The sequence below is a fragment of the Ailuropoda melanoleuca genome, chromosome 3 (genome assembly GCF_002007445.2).
Source record: "Ailuropoda melanoleuca isolate Jingjing chromosome 3, ASM200744v2, whole genome shotgun sequence".
NCBI lineage: Eukaryota > Metazoa > Chordata > Mammalia > Carnivora > Ursidae > Ailuropoda > Ailuropoda melanoleuca.
In genome coordinates this window covers 90,381,844-90,398,739 of record NC_048220.1, presented here as the reverse complement: position 1 = coordinate 90,398,739, position 16,896 = coordinate 90,381,844, and the positions used below count along the sequence as shown (strand labels likewise).

Here is a 16,896-nt window from a genome sequence, read left to right as displayed (position 1 = left end):
GCCTCTTTCCATGTCCCTGGGGATCTTTTCCAGAGGCTCGTGGTGGGAGGTGATCTCGTCGTTTCTACCTCTCAGCCTCCTCCCTTCGCAGAGCACGGACGAAGGGGAAACTCAGTCATCCGTCGTGACCATCTTCATGGTCAGCAACCCCAGTTTTAACAAAAGGAAAGGTTGAGGAGAATTGAAGGATACCTCTTCGAAGACAGAAAAGAACAATCGAGATGAAAGCTCAGTACTTGGGTCCGTCAGCTACCTCTAGCCCTTGTAAATAGGAGAGGGTTGAGACTTGGCATGTCATCCCTGTGGGAGGAGGGCCGTGCGGCATCTTTCCGCATGTCCCCAAAGCTGCCCTGCCCAGGTGAGAGCTGTCTGAACAAGACGGAGAGGAGTTGGCTGCTGTCAGAGCCTTTGCCCTGCTTCTCTGTGGCTGTGCTGTGGCTAGCGGGCGTGGGAATCTCTGGACAGCTGCGTGATTTGGAAATTCTAAAACACACGCAGCCCACTACACCCTCCTCTCCCCTGCAACCACACAACTTCTCTTTCCCTTAAAAAAAAAAAAAAAAAGATTCATTCACTGAGCACATAATGGTGACCCTTTGTTCCCCTCCCCCCACCCCCAATCCCAAGAGTGTTCCCTCTTGGAGCTCCTCTCTGGAGCCAAATTCCAGAGCCTGGGTTGCTAAGGCCCCTGAGGGAAATCAGGTAGAGGCTGTCTGAGGAGCCCAGGACACAGCAGACAAACCGCTTCTGTCTCCTCCTGCTGAGGATTCAAAGCCATCCGCACCCTGTTGGCAGAGGACAGCAGGGCACAGCCCCCTCCCCAGAGCCCCCAGCTCTGCTCAAGCACATGGCATCTCCCCTGCACCCTGCCCCCCATTTGGGGCAGGGCCATCTCTGGTCCCGGAGGACCCCCCTCTCGGCAGAGCATCTCGTGCAGGCCTCTGCTATAGAAAGCTCCCGTTAGACTAATTTTTCAAACAAAATCTGAGACCAGTCTTAGCCAACCTGGCAGGCTTGCTCAGGCCCAAGTCCTCGAAAGGAATAGACAGGCTATTTTTAGTGGGGAGACATAAATGGGGCTTTGTTTTCTCTCCATGGAGGCTGAAATAACGGAGGGCAGGGGGAGGGCCATGTTGAGACCCGGGTTCTGTCCCTCTCTCCTGCTCAGAGGCACAGACAGACCGGGATGAAAACCTGCCCCCACCGTCAGTGATTCCCCACTCAGGTTATTTTTAGCCCAGGACAGTTTGGCCTCTAGCAGGAAACCAGAGAGGAATGCCTGTGAGCGGTTTCTCATCCTGAAATAATGGGTCTGTGGTGTTCCCTCAGACTGTAAGACTTCCTTTTCTCCACTGAGGACTGAGACCTCAGGCCTAGCCTTTGGGGAAACTGTGAAGCAGTTAAAATTTATCTTTTTCCTCCAAAGCTTCTCCACACCACAACCTCCTTCCCCAGAGGTCCTGGACCTCCACCATCTCTGGTTTGGTCTGACCTTCAGAAAGCGACATCGAGAGCCTTAACTTTTTTTTTTTTTTAAACTCTTTTCTGCCACCAAAATGAACCTCGATGTGTGGGGCCTAGATAAGCTGATTTGGTCCCATATATCTAGTCCACCCCCAGACTATCCATCCTTTATCCCATTTGACATTCCTAACAGCTTTGTGAACATGGGCTGGGCAGGTGACGTTATCCAGGTGTTTTTAGAGGAGCAAGCTAAGCCTCCGTGCGTTGAGGGCCATGCCCCATCTCATGCTACTGAGTAGCAGGCCTGGGAGTTCTTCATCATTCACGACTTTCCTTCATTGTACCTGTTGACATGGCAAATGCTTATTAAAGTCCGTGGGTTTCAGCTGGGGGTGACCTTGCGCCTCTCCCCCAAGGGGCATTAGGCAAAGTATGGAGGCATTTTTGGTTGTCACTGCTCGGGTCAGGATGCTGCTAGCATCTGGGCAGAGACCAGGGGTGCTTCTAAACATCCGACAATGCACAGCACAGCCCCCCACTGCAAAGAATCATCCTCCTCAAACGTCAAGATGTTGAGGTTGAGAGACCCTGAGTTAAAGGAATGTTCTATACCAGATGCTAAGTTTATTCAGTCCCACCCCTGTCCCAAGCCTGCCAGAGACCAGTCAAGGACACCCCCATATACAGTACTAAGTAGAACGCAACATAATGGTTGCAGTGTCACAGCTACACACAGTGCTATGGGAACACCTAGCCCAGCCTGGAGGATACAGGGAGGTAATCAGGGAAAGCTTCCTGTAAGAGCTGGTGCTTAGAGGACCCTTGACGTCAAGGGTGGTGTCGCTTCTGCAGCCCCACACTGGGAGACATTTCACAGGCACCTCCTGTGTCTTCTCCCACAGGCAGGACCTGGGGAGGGAGGGTGTACAGGACAGAGAGGAGCCTTCTTATGGGACTGAGGTCTGTTGTCTGCTTTTCCCCCGGGGAGACTCCATCCCTCGCCCTGTCTTTGTCTGACCTTCCCCATTGACTGTTTCCTAGAATCGATAAGAAAATGTCTGATGCTCAGGGCAGCTACAAACTGGATGAAGCCCAGGCTGTCTTGAGAGAAACAAAAGCCATCAAAAAGGCCATCACTTGTGGAGAAAAAGAAAAGCAAGACCTCATTAAGGTACGAGAGTTCTGGTGATGGGGGTCACACATCGATTTCTCCCGAGCACCTTTCTGTGCCAGGACGCATGCTCTTTCCGCACACTACACAGTCACTGAGTTCTCATCGCTAGTTTTTTGGGCTTTCAGTCTCACTTTGTAGAGGAGGGAAAGGAGGTTCAGAAGCATCAGGTGACTTGCCTAAGGTCACATCACCAGCAGAGTTGTAACAGGAGCCATCTGCTCCATTGCAAAGGTCATGTCCTTGCCACTAGCTCTAGCCACCTGGCTTCCTGTTCAAAGAAGCAGAGAGGGAGGTGGTTTCGACATTGACAGCCCCGACATCAAAATGTAACATCTTCATAAGTATATCATTGCGTGTTCTCCGTCTGTGCCGAGGACCAAACAAATGAGAGTCGCTGTGATTTCCTGGGCCAGGCACTTGCATGCATCGTGCCTCATTCATCTCTTACACCAGCCCTAGTTCACCCCCTTCTTACAGATAAGGATGGTACAGCTCAGAGTCAGTGGTAGAGCCAGGATTCGAACCCATGAACACAGACTCAAGAAGCCCATTCTTTTAATCCCTGGACACTCCACCTCCCGTCACAGAACTCCCCTGATGTCTGAGATACTGTGTTTGTTTGTGTTTCCATTGGCGGATTAGGAGTCAGGCTCAGAGGTGCTGATTTCGTGAACGGAGCTTTACGCTCTATGACAAAGAGAATGATTTTGAAGCTCTTGCCCAGGGCAGCAACCCAATGAAAACATCAGGCCCTTGTGAACAGGGAGCCGTGTTCCTGTTGTGATTAGCAACTGAGAGCACTGAGTCTCAGGTCAGACCGACCAGGAGAAATCCCGCTCTGTCATGTGCCAGCCCTTCCGTGCAGCAACTCCCTTAGCAATAAAATGGGGATCATCCTAGGTCATTTTTCACAGGACCAATGTCAGGATTCAGGAAGCTGATGGTAAAGCTGGCAGGTATTAAGTATTGGCTATACTAGCACCTTACCCTGGGCATCTCTTCAAATCAGTATGATAGTCCTATGAGATAGGACCTATGGTTATTCCTATTTTTCGGGAGAGGAAACCAAGGCACAGAGAGCTTAATCACCTAGCTCAGGTCACACAGCTAGGATGTAGCAGTGCAAGGATTCTAAGTCAGGTAGTGTGGCTCCAGAGCTGGGGTCCATACCAGTCTCTCCCAAGGAAAAGACCCGGCCCAGTGCCAGGCACTGAGCAATTACCCACTTGCTGCTCGCTCTGTACAAGGTAAGTGGGCTCTGCGGAGTGAGCGTAGCTTCCTGCTGAATGACGCAAGGTGGAGAGGAAAGCTCATGGAGGGCGACAGACCAGGGCTCCCTCCCCGGCACTTGTGTTGCTAACCCCGCCCTCCCGTCCTTAGAGCCTCGCCATGCTGAAGGATGGCTTCCGCACGGACAGAGGGTCCCACTCTGACCTGTGGTCCAGCAGCAGCTCTCTGGAGAGTTCGGGTTTCTCGCTGCCAAAACAGTACCTGGACGTGAGCTCGCAGACTGACATCTCGGGAAATGTGAGTAGGCCGGGCTTCCGGGAGGCGGCTGGAGGGGGCAGCCACCTTCTCGTTCCTCACCTGAGGGGTTAACCGGTGTCTCTCTGTGGGCCCGGCTGCGAGCTCAGCCTCCTGGAGCTCCGTTCTCTCGCAGACCTCTTGGCCCCAGGATGACATGAGGTGATGGTATGGAGGAAAAGCCAGCGCTGACTCCGTGGTCCTGAGTGTTGCCTGGCCATGTGTTTGCGTCTCTCGATGCCGCACAGAAAGCCTGTCTGAAGGACCAGAGTCTCTCTTGGGGTCCTTTCTTACGGATTTGTAACACCATTCTGTTTCTCTTTCACCAGCTGTAAAGCAGGTGATATTTTCTCTCTGTTCATCCCGAAACGTGACATGCGGTTTTCAGACAGCTCTCTCCAAAAGCTCAGGCTGGTCACAGTAGTGAATGGTGTGAGTGCCATCTGGATTTACTTCATGGAAGTTTTAGAGCCGGACTGACCCACGGCCACCTGGCACGTTTGGAGAACTGCTGTTTTCCTAGAGCAGGTGACAGTGAGCAGACCCACCTCCCAGCCTCCATGGCTAAGTGCTATCCCTCTCTGGTTCCTATAGCTGTGTCCCCACTTGTGAAGAGAAGCTCTATCTGTGTCTGCTTGGGTGAGCCCTGGTGCCTCTTGCCACTCTTGACAGAATGATGCGGCCAATGGGCTGTCCCCTCCTCCATGCCACCCAATTGTCCAGCTACCAGCCACCGTAGGCCTCCCAGTTAGTTCTAGGACTTTCTCCTCAATCACTCAGTGTTTCATTCCTGGCGGCGGCCTCCCTGAGTTTTCAGCTGAGCCCCTCCCCGGCTCTCCCAGGATGTCTTTCTTCTATATTGGCTGCCCCTGTTTCCTCCTGACCAGCTGTCCTCCATGCTGCTGGGGCTCGAATGGGCTCCAAGCCATTCAGGGCTGCAAGATGCTATTCTGGGCACTCAGCTTCTCTTCTGCAAGGGATGGATGTCTGAGTTTGGGGGTCTTCCCACAGCCTGCAGGAAGGAAAGCATCTTTGCCTGACTAGCTTCCCTGCTATCACACAGCCAACTCAGTAATTGGGGCTATTCTTAGCTACTTCCCACGCAAGCTGTCAAGTCTGTCATGAGCTCTTGAAATCCAACTCCACACCGGCCACAATGGCCCTATAATTCCCGACTTTGTTCTTTCCCCCAGTTTGGCACGAGCAGCAACAATCAGTTGGCAGAGAAGGTCAGACTGCGCCTTCGATATGAAGAGGCTAAGAGAAGGTAATTAGGGGCTGGGGGCGGGATGGCTCCAATGAAGACAGCTACCATTGCACAGTGTCTGCTCCTTGCCTGACTTTTCACCCACCTCCTCCTCTTTAATCCTCCAAGATTATGAAGATAAGGATTATGATATTTATATTTTAACTCTCTCTGAAGTTCAGCGAGGAAATGACTGAGCCAGGGACGCTTCACTAGGTAAAAAGTGGCACTATGGTTTGAACCCAAATCTGTGAAACCTCAGAGCCTCGTTCTCTTTCCACTTGCTGGGCTCGGTTTCTATAATCAGGGTTTTCCAATGCTCCTGTAAGTAGCCTGGTTTGAAGGAGCACAGCTGAGGTTTTAGCAGTAGAGCGAAACAGACCCTGGATACTGAACACTTTAGTGTCTCCTGCCCAGCGGGGAGCCAGCTGTGCTTACAAACTGTGTGGACCCCAGTGACTTGAGACGTTCTGTGGCTTCACAGGCTCCTAAGCACTTGGGTTCCACCGCCACAAATAAAATTAAAACAATAAGGAAAGCTGTTATTTTTAGAGCATCTGTTATGCATCAGATATTGTATTAAAGCATTTGTATATGTATCAGCTCATTGAATTTTAAAAAACAACCTTCTAGCAGTTTGATTTATCCATATTAGAGAAGAGAAAGGTAAGATCTAAGATGTTTAATGACTTTTCAAGGTGATGGAATCAGGTTTCGAACTCTGAACAGTCTGGCTCCAAGTCCATGATCTTCTTACGTATGAAGCCAACCTTCCTGGGAGTGTGACGGTGAATGCAGTCAGGCGTATCGCATCCACACGCTGCCTGGCCCATGGACATTCTAAGCCAGGCCACATAGAGAGTGGCGGGGCCCGGCCCTGCCTCTCTGCCAACTCTGTGTGAGCAGCAGAACCCTTTGCAGCAGTGACAGAAATCCTGCAGAAACTAGAAGAAACAGAAAAGGAAATCTGTTGGCTTATTGAATTCCAAAGTCCAAGGATAAACCAGCTTCAGGCACAGCTGGATCTGGGGATTTAAATCATGTTACATAGAACTCAGTTTCTCTCCTTTTCTCTACCCTGCTTGCCTGTGTTGACACTTTCCTATCAAAATGCAACGGTGACCCCCCAGCAATTCTAGAATTATATACCATCAGGTTAACAACCCCAGCAGAAGGAGGACCTCCTTTCCCAACAGATTTATCGGGTTTTGAGTTTGAGGCTCCCTGGTGAACCAATCATTGTTGCAGAGTTGGAGGAATTAGAATTCTGAAGGTCCAGGCATGGGTCATGTGCCTAACTCTGGGAAGGGGATTGAGATCAGCTTTGTGGGAACCAAGTGACTTAAGTATGGGAGGAGTGATTTCCCAAAGAAAATGTGGAGTATTGTTAACAGAAGGAGGAGAAATTGGATACCGGTCAGGTAGAGAAAACACTCTGTGTATTATTTCAGCTCCCCCTAGAGGCCCAGCAAAACAACAGGACTTCTGCATTTGGACAGCCACTTGTCCCCTCTGAAGGAGACCACTCTGAACCCTGGATCCATTCCAGCCTGCAGTAATGCTGATCTTAAAGGATCAGTTCTGGAGAGACCCAAGGATTGAAATCTTCCCTCTGGGTTCAGCCATTAAACTTCTCATCGCAGAGCTTCCTGGCTCATCTACCATTACCCAGCTTTGCACCTCCCTTTTCACCCAAAGGTAGTTTAAGTGTCAAGGAGAGAGCGGCTGGCTAAATGGAAAGTGGAGGCTGCAGGGCTTGAAGAAAGGAGGGCAGGTGGCTGTAATGAAAAGTCTGCACGCTGAGTTTTGTCATGTGTGCATTTCTGCAGAGCAAGTCTAGTGCTTTTCATCAGATCCTCCAAAAGATGGGTGGCCTGAAGGTTAAGGAGCAAGGGGAAAAGCTCCACTAGAAAATACATGTAAGCATTAAGAATCGATCACCCTTCAGTGTACTGCGCCTCATGGAGCCCCTGCCAGACCTGCCCAGACCACTCCATCCTCAAAGTGGAGGAAGCTACAAAGTTGTCCCAGATTACTCTCTTTGTGAATGTGGCATATAAATTAATCAATTCCAAGAAGCCCTCTGATGCACTTGGCTGGGGAATGAGCAAACCTAGAAGTGTTTGTCTGCATGGAATTTTCATGAGACACTGTGGAGCTTTTGTCCCCAGCAGTGTTTCTATAAATTAAGAGTTGGGCCACATGTCTGCAGATAAGATCGAACTGGGAGTCCAGAGGCCTGGGTGCTCGACAAGTGCTGGCCACGTTTCTGACGTGCACTCTTAGGTGAGCCATATCCGGTGTGGCCCTCTGTCCAGCACGTTCCCCGCCAGGTCTTACCCACACTGTAGGGGTTGGGTGGGGCGAGGATGTGTTAGCTGAAAGTCTTTGCGAAGGCTGACTCCTCAAGGATCACATCATGATTCCTTTGAGGTACTTGTAGCAGTCATCTTAGTTATATTGTGAATCTTATCTTGGTCCAAAGATAATTATACTTAATACCTGTGCAGCGCTTGGCAACGTGTAAAGAGCTCTTGATGGTAGGTTTTCATTGGGTCCTTGTAACCCACCCTGCAGGTTCCATTACTGAGCCCATCTTACAGGTGAGGAGACTGCGTCTCAAAGAAGTTAAGGGATAGAGCTCTCAACTCCTTCCTGTTCACATTTAGTAAGTGCCTGCCGCGTACCAGGCACTGTGACACCAAAACGATCTAAGAATGGTGCCTTCTGTCGAGAAGGCCAGAAGCGAGACTCTCCGGCTCAAGGCCTCGGACCCCAGTCTCTGGACTGGGCTACACAGTTAGCAATGGCAGTATTTGCTGCCGTTGTAGTGGGCCCCTCTCGGCCGCTGGTTGAGCACCTGTTATGTGCCAGCTCCTCTGAATACATTATTGCTCATTTTCAGAACAAGGCTCAGAGGGTTCACCCGACATCATATGCCTAGTAAGTGGTCAAACCAGGTAATAAAACGGTAGCAGCAGAAGCATTCACTTGAGTGCTTTCTGTGTGCCAAACACCATGTTTGAGGGTTCATGGAATTATGTCTAAAGCCTTCTACCACACCCCTGTGACAGAGGAGCTTTCGTTACTCCCTTCAGAGACATGCAGCGACTTGCCCAAGGTCACACAGCTGGTGGTAGGAGGCTTTGCCTGGTGCTGAATCCAGCTCTCTGTTCTACCAGCTTCGTGTCCCTCAGGGCAAGGACACCGCCTTGTTTACGTCTCTTCCCCACCCCCGCAGGGCGCACTCATTGTTGGCACGGGGTAGGCCAACAATTGTGTTTGTTAGATAAAAATAGGTTCCTTGAGAGGACAGGCTGGTCAAGCGAAGACAGTCGCTGCCAGAGATGGCTCTGAGGCTGTCGTGGCTCCTTGTGCATCACCCTGGAAATGCAGTCGGGGACCCCGTTCCCGCAGGGCCCCTGGGCACACCCGTCACGCTCGCCTCTCCGCCCACAGGATCGCCAACCTGAAGATCCAGCTGGCCAAGCTCGACAGCGAGGCCTGGCCTGGAGTGCTGGACTCGGAAAGGGACCGGCTCATCCTCATCAACGAGAAGGAGGAGCTGCTGAAGGAGATGCGCTTCATCAGCCCCCGCAAGTGGACCCAGGGGGAGGTGGAGCAGCTGGAGATGGCCCGGAAGCGGCTGGAGAAGGATCTGCGGGCAGCTCGGGACACGCAGAGCAAGGCCCTGACGGAGAGGTGGGGCGGGGCTGGGGCCGGGAGGGGGCGTGGAACCCTTCCCTCGCTGCCGGTCTGTCCTGCAGCCCAGGCAGGGGAAGGGGCAGGAGGAACCACCTGGGGCACCAGGGCTCCACCCTAAGAACGCTCAGTGTAGAGATCTCGCAACTCTCCGAAGTAGCAAACTGGGGGGAATGATTCATCATCCAGAATGCCAGTTCCCTGGGAGTTTGCACAGGGGATGCCAGTACCAAAATGTCTGCTCAGGTGCAGGTTTTCAGAAATTGTCTTCTAAGGTAAGCCGCATAACCCTAGATAATGGAGACCAGTCATTGCCAACTTTGTGACGGTGACTCCCATGATCCAGAAGTTTCACAAAGCAGTGCATACTCTTTCTGTGTGCGGTAGCCCTCTGATGTTGTCTCTCTTACATTGCATTTCTTCTCATGATGGTCATGACCCACTAAATTGATGTCAGCTCAGGCTGAGGGGGTGCAAAGTGAGATTGCTTATAGGGGCCAGGCAGGCAGTGCAAATGCTGGACGCCCTCCTGGGCAGACTGGTCAGACTGGCATGCGCAGACCCCCGGTGCTTGCCCCAAATGGCTGCCAACTCCTACCTCCAGCAGGTGGGAATTCAGGCCTTGGGGTGCCGGAGGTCCCCATATTTCAAGAAAAGAGTTGTTTTTTTTTTAATTTTTAATCATCGGCAATTAATTCAATAACTTTTAAAAATATTGTGAAGGCTAAATCACCTTCATCTGTGGGTGTGGTTTAACCCAAAAGCCAGGAGTTGTTGTTCTCTGGATAACAGACTTTATTTCCTGCAGGGTCCCGTCAAGCTCCACACCCACATTGCACAGAGCACATCCCTGTGTTCATAGTAGGCCCTGCAGCCCTTAGCTCTCATCATTCATTCATTGTCCATCAGCCCATCGTTCGTTCATTTATTTGAGACATATTTTGTTGCACGTACTCCCTGTGCAAGGCAATTTGGAGGATTCAAAAGTTAGTAAGTCACAATCCCTGCCCCAATACCTTTAAAATCTATCCTAGTTATTTTCACTGTTTTTGGCAGCAGACTTTGAGCAAGGTCCCTGCCCTTAAGGAGCTTAGAAATGAAGGTGTGTGTGTGTGTGTGTGTGTGTGTGTGTGTGTGTGTGTAGTGATTTTTCAGGGGTGTGTATGTGTGTGTAGTGATTTTCAGGTGTGTGTGTGTGCATGGTGATTTTTCGGGGGTGTGTGTGTGTGTGTGTGTGCGCGCACGCACGTGTGCAGGGATGAGCAAGGGAATTCAGAGGCAGAAGCCCAGTTTATGTAGCAGGCAAACTTGCCTAGAAGCAGACCAGGCATCCTAGGTGCCCAGGTGCATGCTGTCTGCGTCACCTCGTGATGAGTCCTGAGATACCTTCAGGGAGCCTTCTGAGCTCTACAGCACCCAGCTCGCAGTTCTACCCTAATCCTTGAATAAGCCCCACTTGCACATGGCGGATGCCAGGTGGGTCAAGTCAAGCAGCCTCCGCCTGGCCTCTTGTAAGCAAGCACATCAGAGTCCAGTGCTGGTGGCTGCGAGCATCCTGGAGAGGAGAGAGGAGAAAGCCAACCCGGTGATCTTTCGCCTTCTGTCTCTCGCCGTTTGCTTCTGGTCCTGCGTCTGTCTGTGTTCATCCCCCGGACTCCGTTGGTCTCTCTAGGTCTCTTTCTCTCCCATCGTTTCTTCTGTTCCTCTCTCCTCTCTCAGACCGGGAGTGCCATGTTCCTTACCCTCACACATCAGCCTCTCCTCTCAAGGGGACTTTGAGAAGGACAGGAATAGACACATCCAGGAAGGGGACCGTGGGCCTGCCGGACCTCAGTCCCAGGTCAGTCACAGTCAGACATCGCATCACCCCACGTCCTACCCGCTGCTTCCGCTCTCCCTTTCTGTGGGCCTCCACCACCACTTCTGAGCACTGCTGTGCAGTCAGGCGGCTGGTTAGAACATGGACTCCCTGGCCTCTCCCCAGGGACCAGTTCCCCAGGCCTGAGATGCAGCCCAAGCTCTTGCCTTTTGAGCCGGCACCCCAGGTCGTGAGCTACAGCCTGTGAGGATTCCAGCTCCACCTTCTGAATCCTCTCCCTACTTCTGTGGCTTCCCAGTATGTGCCAGGCATCACAGACAAATGCCATATGGCCTGCCAAGCCCAGCGCCCCTGTGAGGCGGCCTCGGCACCTGCGAGTTACTGCAGGTGGCTACACCCCCATGCTCAGGAAGGTGAGGCCACCCTATTCCCAGTCCCAGTGGCACCGCGGTGAGATTCCACAGTCCTGTCCATTCCAGTAAGAGTCAGGATTTTGGGCACCTTGGCCTCCATCTGCAGGTCTGCTGCCTGCCCCACCAGCTCCAGGCAGGGCTGTGAAAGAACAGTGCCAGAGATTGAACTGGCCAAGACCCATGCTGAGTCCCTCACCACCTGGCTCAGGTGTCTAGAGCAAGTTCTGGTCTTCATCGCAGAGCCTGCGTTGGGGGGCTGCGTGTGTTGGTGGAGTTTTGGCATGGTTAGGTTTTTCCGTGAGAACGAACTCTTCCTCCCTGGCCCTAAGCTGGATTGGCTGTACTCTTACTCTGGGAATGGGTCAGTCAGTTCCTCTCTAGCAAGATGCCGTAAGGGGATATGAGCCCCGCAGTGGAACACGTTTGTCTGCAGGAGACAGAACAGGAAGGTCTTTCTGCAGAGAGAACGAATTTTGCCTCCCTCAACTGGGAAAAAGTGGTTTGAGCGGCAGATGCTTCCTGAGTGCAGCCATGTGGTGGGCCCCCTGCAGAGTGCCGGAAGAGCAGGACACGCCTGCGACAGCTCGTGAACCTTCCTGTGCCTGGAAATCACCTGTGAGCCCTCAGAGAGATGCAGATGCATGGGCCCTGCCCTGGACTTTCTGATTCGGTTGATCAAAGTAGGACCCAGGAAGGAGCATTTAATCAGCACGCCTCCCTTTCTTCTGCAGACGGGCTACAGACCACACCCTGAGAACCATGAACCGTGGCTCCCTGACGGCAGCCCATGTCCTGAGTTCGTGGGGGCACAGTCTAGCTTGATGGAGCCCCTGCCCTGTCAGATCCTGGGACCTTCGAGGGGGCTCACTCCAGCGGTTAGAGGGAGCTATTCCAGGGGCAGCACACTCCCTAGAGCCCACCCAAGCTGCCCTCCATGCAGGATTTCAGGAAAGGCTGGGGGCTGAGAGGTGGGCCTGGATCCAGCAGTTTCCTCTAAACGCAAGGGTTTTGCTTCCAGGGAGGTCGTTACTGAAATGGGCTTTAGTATCAGCTATCAGCCATGCCTCCATGCTCGCACGTTCCAGGACCCTGCCCCACACTCACCTGCCTCTTCCCTGGGCTCTCTGGTGCCATTCAACCGCGGAGTGCTGTGTATCCTCGGAGCTTAGTGCTGGCCCCTCACTTTTCTTTCCCCATTATATTTTACCCTGTGGTGGTACATTCGTTTGTTAGGGCTGCCAAACCAAAGTACCACAAAATGGGTGACTTCAGTAGCAGAAATGTATTATCTCACCGTTCTGGAGTCCAAGACCAAGTCTAAGACCAAAGTGTTGCCAGACTTTTTGGGAAGTTTCTCTCCTTAGCTTGAAGATGGCCGTCCACCTACGAACGCCTGCTGTGTCTTCACCTGGTGTGCTCTGTACGCAGAGTCTGTGTCCTAATCTCAGGGTCATGTTGGATTAGGGCTCATCCGTAGGACCTCATTTTACCTTAATTCCTTAAAGACCTTTTCTCCAAATACAGTCCCATTTTGAGGTACTGGGTTATTAAGACTTCAGCATATGAATTCTGGGGTAGGGGGCCGCAGCCTAATCCGTAGCAGATGGTCCTCTCTTTCATGTGGTGGTCCACGTGTTGAGGAATCCCCACCTGTTCAGCGGTCACGCCCACACATCCGTAAGAGAACTCTTCTCCTCCCCTGGGCTGCTCGGCCCCTCGCCTTCCCGTCTCTGCAGAAGCCGTCTCAGATCTGTTTAGTTGCTAGTGGCAGGTACCTCACAGTCTTCCTCTTAACTCCCTCAGCCTTGCCCCTCATCCAGCCCATGATCTTTCTCTGTCTGCTCCAGTGTCACTCTGGCCCATGACATCTCAATCACACCACCTATAGCCACCCCAAACTCTTGTCCCTGCCTCCCGTCCACAGTCTCCTACCCCTTTTCCTTGCGACAGCCATAGTGACCTTAAAACAAAAGAGATCCCTGCTGTGAGTCTCTGCTTGGAATGTTCTTTCCCCTGCACTTCTGGCCAACTCCTGTCCATCTTTCATATCAGCTTAAATGTTGGTACTAGTCAGGGCAGGCCACCTGCTGCAAGAAACAAACCCCCAAATCGCCATGGTTTAACACAGCAGAAGCTTATTTCTTGCCTCCATAGCATCCAGTTGAATATGCCTGGCTGACAGGCAGCCTTCCGTGTGTTTGGTCATTCAGGGACCCAGGCTCTTCCCGTCTGTGGCGCCTCCCCTCTTGGAGCCCTCCAGGCAGCAGTGGGGATAGTCCACCGACTCAGCCACTTTGGCCTGATGTGCCTTCTTTGCTCACATTCTATTGGCCGGAACGCTGTCCCACGCCCCACCCGCCCAGCTGAGCCGGAAGCCGTGAAGGGGTCCAGCTGTGGGCCCAGGGAGCTGAGAAGAGTGTAGACCTACCAACAGGCCCAGCCACATAGTCACTTGCTCAAAGAGGCCTATGTGTCTAAATTGGGTCTCTCCTGCATTCTTTTCCACCATTCTGTACTGTTTCCTCATAAGCCCTGACACACGGTGTGTTAATTAGATATTAGAGATTCGAGTATTTTCTTAATATTTGTCCTCTCCCCCGCCCCCAGCAGAATGTAAACTCCATAGGAGCAGAAACTAATTCTGTCTCTCACATCTTTATCCCTAGTGCCAACAACAGGTTCTGGTATGAGGTAGGCACTCAGCAAATATTGGCGGGTGTGTAGGGGCCAATGGATGGGAAGGAAGGTGGGAGGGGGAGAGAGGGGTGATTGGGTAGAATTCTCATTCTGCCACTAACTCTCTAGCTTGAAGTAAATTATTTCACTCTAAGAGCCTCAATTTCCTCGTATATAAAGTGGTAAAAGCCATTTTAGCTGTGCGGGGTTATTGTGCAGATGAATTAAGGCTGTGTTATTGGTTTCCTAGCACAGCGCCTGGTATGTCGTAGGTGAGGAATATAGCCATTACTATAGGATCATACGTGGGGGCCCTAGCTCCCCAACATCATAGTAAAACACTCTGGAAAATTCTTGTGTATGGGACTGGGGGGGGTCTCTGTGTACATCTACGCAAGTACCTGCCTGTGATTCCTCGTTCAGATGGATGGAGGCTGGATCTCCCGGGGTTCCCCATTCATGCCCTCTGTCCCTTCAGGTTAAAGTTGAACAGCAAGAGGAACCAGCTGGTGAGAGAACTGGAGGAAGCCACCCGACAAGTAGCAGCTCTGCACTCCCAGCTGAAAAGGTGAGTGGGGGGCCGTGAGTGTGGCCGCGGGGATGGCCAGATGCCAGCCTCCCACGGTAGCCCGGGCTCTGCCCTTCCTGTGTCCTCCGCGGCTTGATTGTGGACGTTTAGCAGCTCAGCAGGCAGCTGGTTAGACTGGTGGACTTGGGCGGGGCCTGGCGTGGCCAGGGGCAGGGTCCTTCAGCTCTCTGGACTTGGCACCCTCGGTCCTTCTGCCAGCACCGAGGAGCAGGCCCCCATCATGGCATGGTGGGTTTCATCGACGTCTCGAATACCTGCCCACCTGCTTTTCCGACACAGAGAGTGCAGGCCTCAGGCCTGGGCCTCGGTGGGCAACAGCGCATCGCTGGGATTTAATAACATTTTGTTCCATCAGAGATTTCTAATGCTCGGCTTCTATTTGCAGTAACGATGCTGCTTTTCCAGTTGCATTTAGGCCATAGTTTCCTTTTAAGATAAATGTTTTAAAGAGTAAAGACTGAGTTTATTTGAGGAAAAATATCAAAAAATTGGGCTGGATTCCTAAGGGGCAAAGAGTGAAAATGGACTAGGGCCAGTGGAGGTTTGGGAAACAGGAAAAAGTGGACTTCTAAGGCAGCTGACTGGGGTTTGAATCCCAGCTCTGCCACTTTCTGATTTGTGGGCTTCTCAAGGTATCCTCTTTAGTGAAATGGGGGTGCATGGTCTCCCCTGGAGATTGTCAAGAGGGTCCAACAGAATTCAGTGTTGTAAGTGGCCGTAGTGCTGTTCAGAGCCTGGAAGGAGGTTCCAGGTGGCCAGTGCACTCCGCCTGCTCTCACACTCTGTCGCCTCCCTGCCCCAGCCTCTCAAGCAGCACGCAGTCCCTGTCCTCAGGCAGCAGCCCTGGATCCCTCACATCCAGCCGGGGCTCCCTGGCCGCCTCCAGCCTGGACTCCTCCGCCTCAGCCAGCTTCACTGACCTCTACTATGACCCCTTCGAGCAGCTGGAGTCGGAGCTGCAGAGCAAGGTGGAGTTCCTGCTCCTGGAGGGGGCCACTGGCTTCCGGCCCTCGGGCTGCATCACCACCATCCATGAGGACGAGGTGGCCAAGTCCCAGAAGGCAGAGGGGGGCAGCCGCCTGCAGGCCCTGCGCTCCCTGTCTGGCACCCCGAAATCCATGACCTCCCTGTCCCCCCGCTCCTCCCTCTCCTCTCCGTCCCCGCCCTGCTCTCCTCTCATTGCTGACCCGCTGCTGGCTGGAGATGCTTTCCTGAGCCCTCTGGAGTTTGAAGACCCGGAGCTGAGCGCCACTCTTTGTGAACTGAGCCTCAGCGGCAGCACCCGGGAAACATACCGGCTGGACGAACCAGGAACGGAAGGCAAACAGTTGGGCCAAGGTAGAGAGCATCACACAGGGGGGACCGTGAGGAGGGAGGAGGGAGGAGCGTAGGAAGTGCACTCAGGCCTGAGTACAGACCCCAGGGATAATTAGGGTCATTTACTGACTGCTTTCTGTGTGCCCGGCTTTCACGTGTATATCAATTCCTGTATTCATTCAGGAGGCATTTTTTATGTGCTACAGTATTCTAGGTCCTGGACTAAGGGGTTTTCTGTGGTGGATTCCTTCACTCAACAGATATTAAATAGCTCTTAAAACTAAATGCCAGGTCTTGTGCTAATGGATGTCCACGGATTCCTTCATTTGTGCTTTCAACAGATAGGCCATGTGCCAGGCACAGGATTAGTTCCAAAGATAGAGTGTTGACGACTGGCAAGCTCAAGGTCCCCGTCCCCATGAAGCTCACATGCGAGTGAAGGCACAGACAGTCACTGCACAATCAGACCAATAAAAGCCCTAGAGGGAAAATAAAACGGGATGTGATGGGGCCATTCCAGTTGGGGTGGGGCTGTCCATTCAGGTTGGGTTGTGAAGGAAGGCGACATTTGAGTGGGTGCTTGAATAGTGAGGAGCCAGCCTTGGCAGAAGCGAGAGCAGAATCTCTGAGGCCAGCAGTGAGAGGTCACCAGCAAACCAGAGAATCAGGCAGAGTCCAGGTCGTTTACGGCCTGGCAGGCCATGGGAGGGAGTTTGGATTTTATCCTAGCAGCAGCAGGGACCCCTATGACCGTTTGAAGCCAGGGAACAGTATGATCTGGCTCCCATTCTGCGTGGGGTCAGAAAGAGCATTTTGGTATGGACTGAGATTCAAGTTGGAATCTTCAAAGCAGAAGATGCTGATAGTCCAGCTGAGATTTGTCAGGAGAGAAATTCTTCATTTTGACCAGCAACCCCATATTAAATTATAATAGTTAATATTTATTGGGGTATATTATGTGATGGGCAGTGT

General features: G+C 52.3%; 1 protein-coding gene across 7 annotated transcripts in view; it reads left to right on the top strand.

The window, feature by feature from the left end:
* The window catches only part of WWC1 (WW and C2 domain containing 1), a 147,317-nt gene that overhangs the window by 96,899 nt on the left and 33,522 nt on the right, over positions 1–16,896 (top strand). For all 7 annotated transcript variants that reach the window (XM_019799023.2, XM_034656760.1, XM_034656761.1 and 4 more), the window contains 6 exons: positions 2,506–2,635; positions 4,019–4,165; positions 5,356–5,429; positions 8,868–9,110; positions 14,497–14,586; positions 15,410–15,945. In XM_019799023.2, the coding sequence (XP_019654582.2) occupies positions 2,506–2,635; positions 4,019–4,165; positions 5,356–5,429; positions 8,868–9,110; positions 14,497–14,586; positions 15,410–15,945 (1,220 nt within the window). The remainder of the gene's footprint in view (positions 1–2,505; positions 2,636–4,018; positions 4,166–5,355; positions 5,430–8,867; positions 9,111–14,496; positions 14,587–15,409; positions 15,946–16,896) is intronic.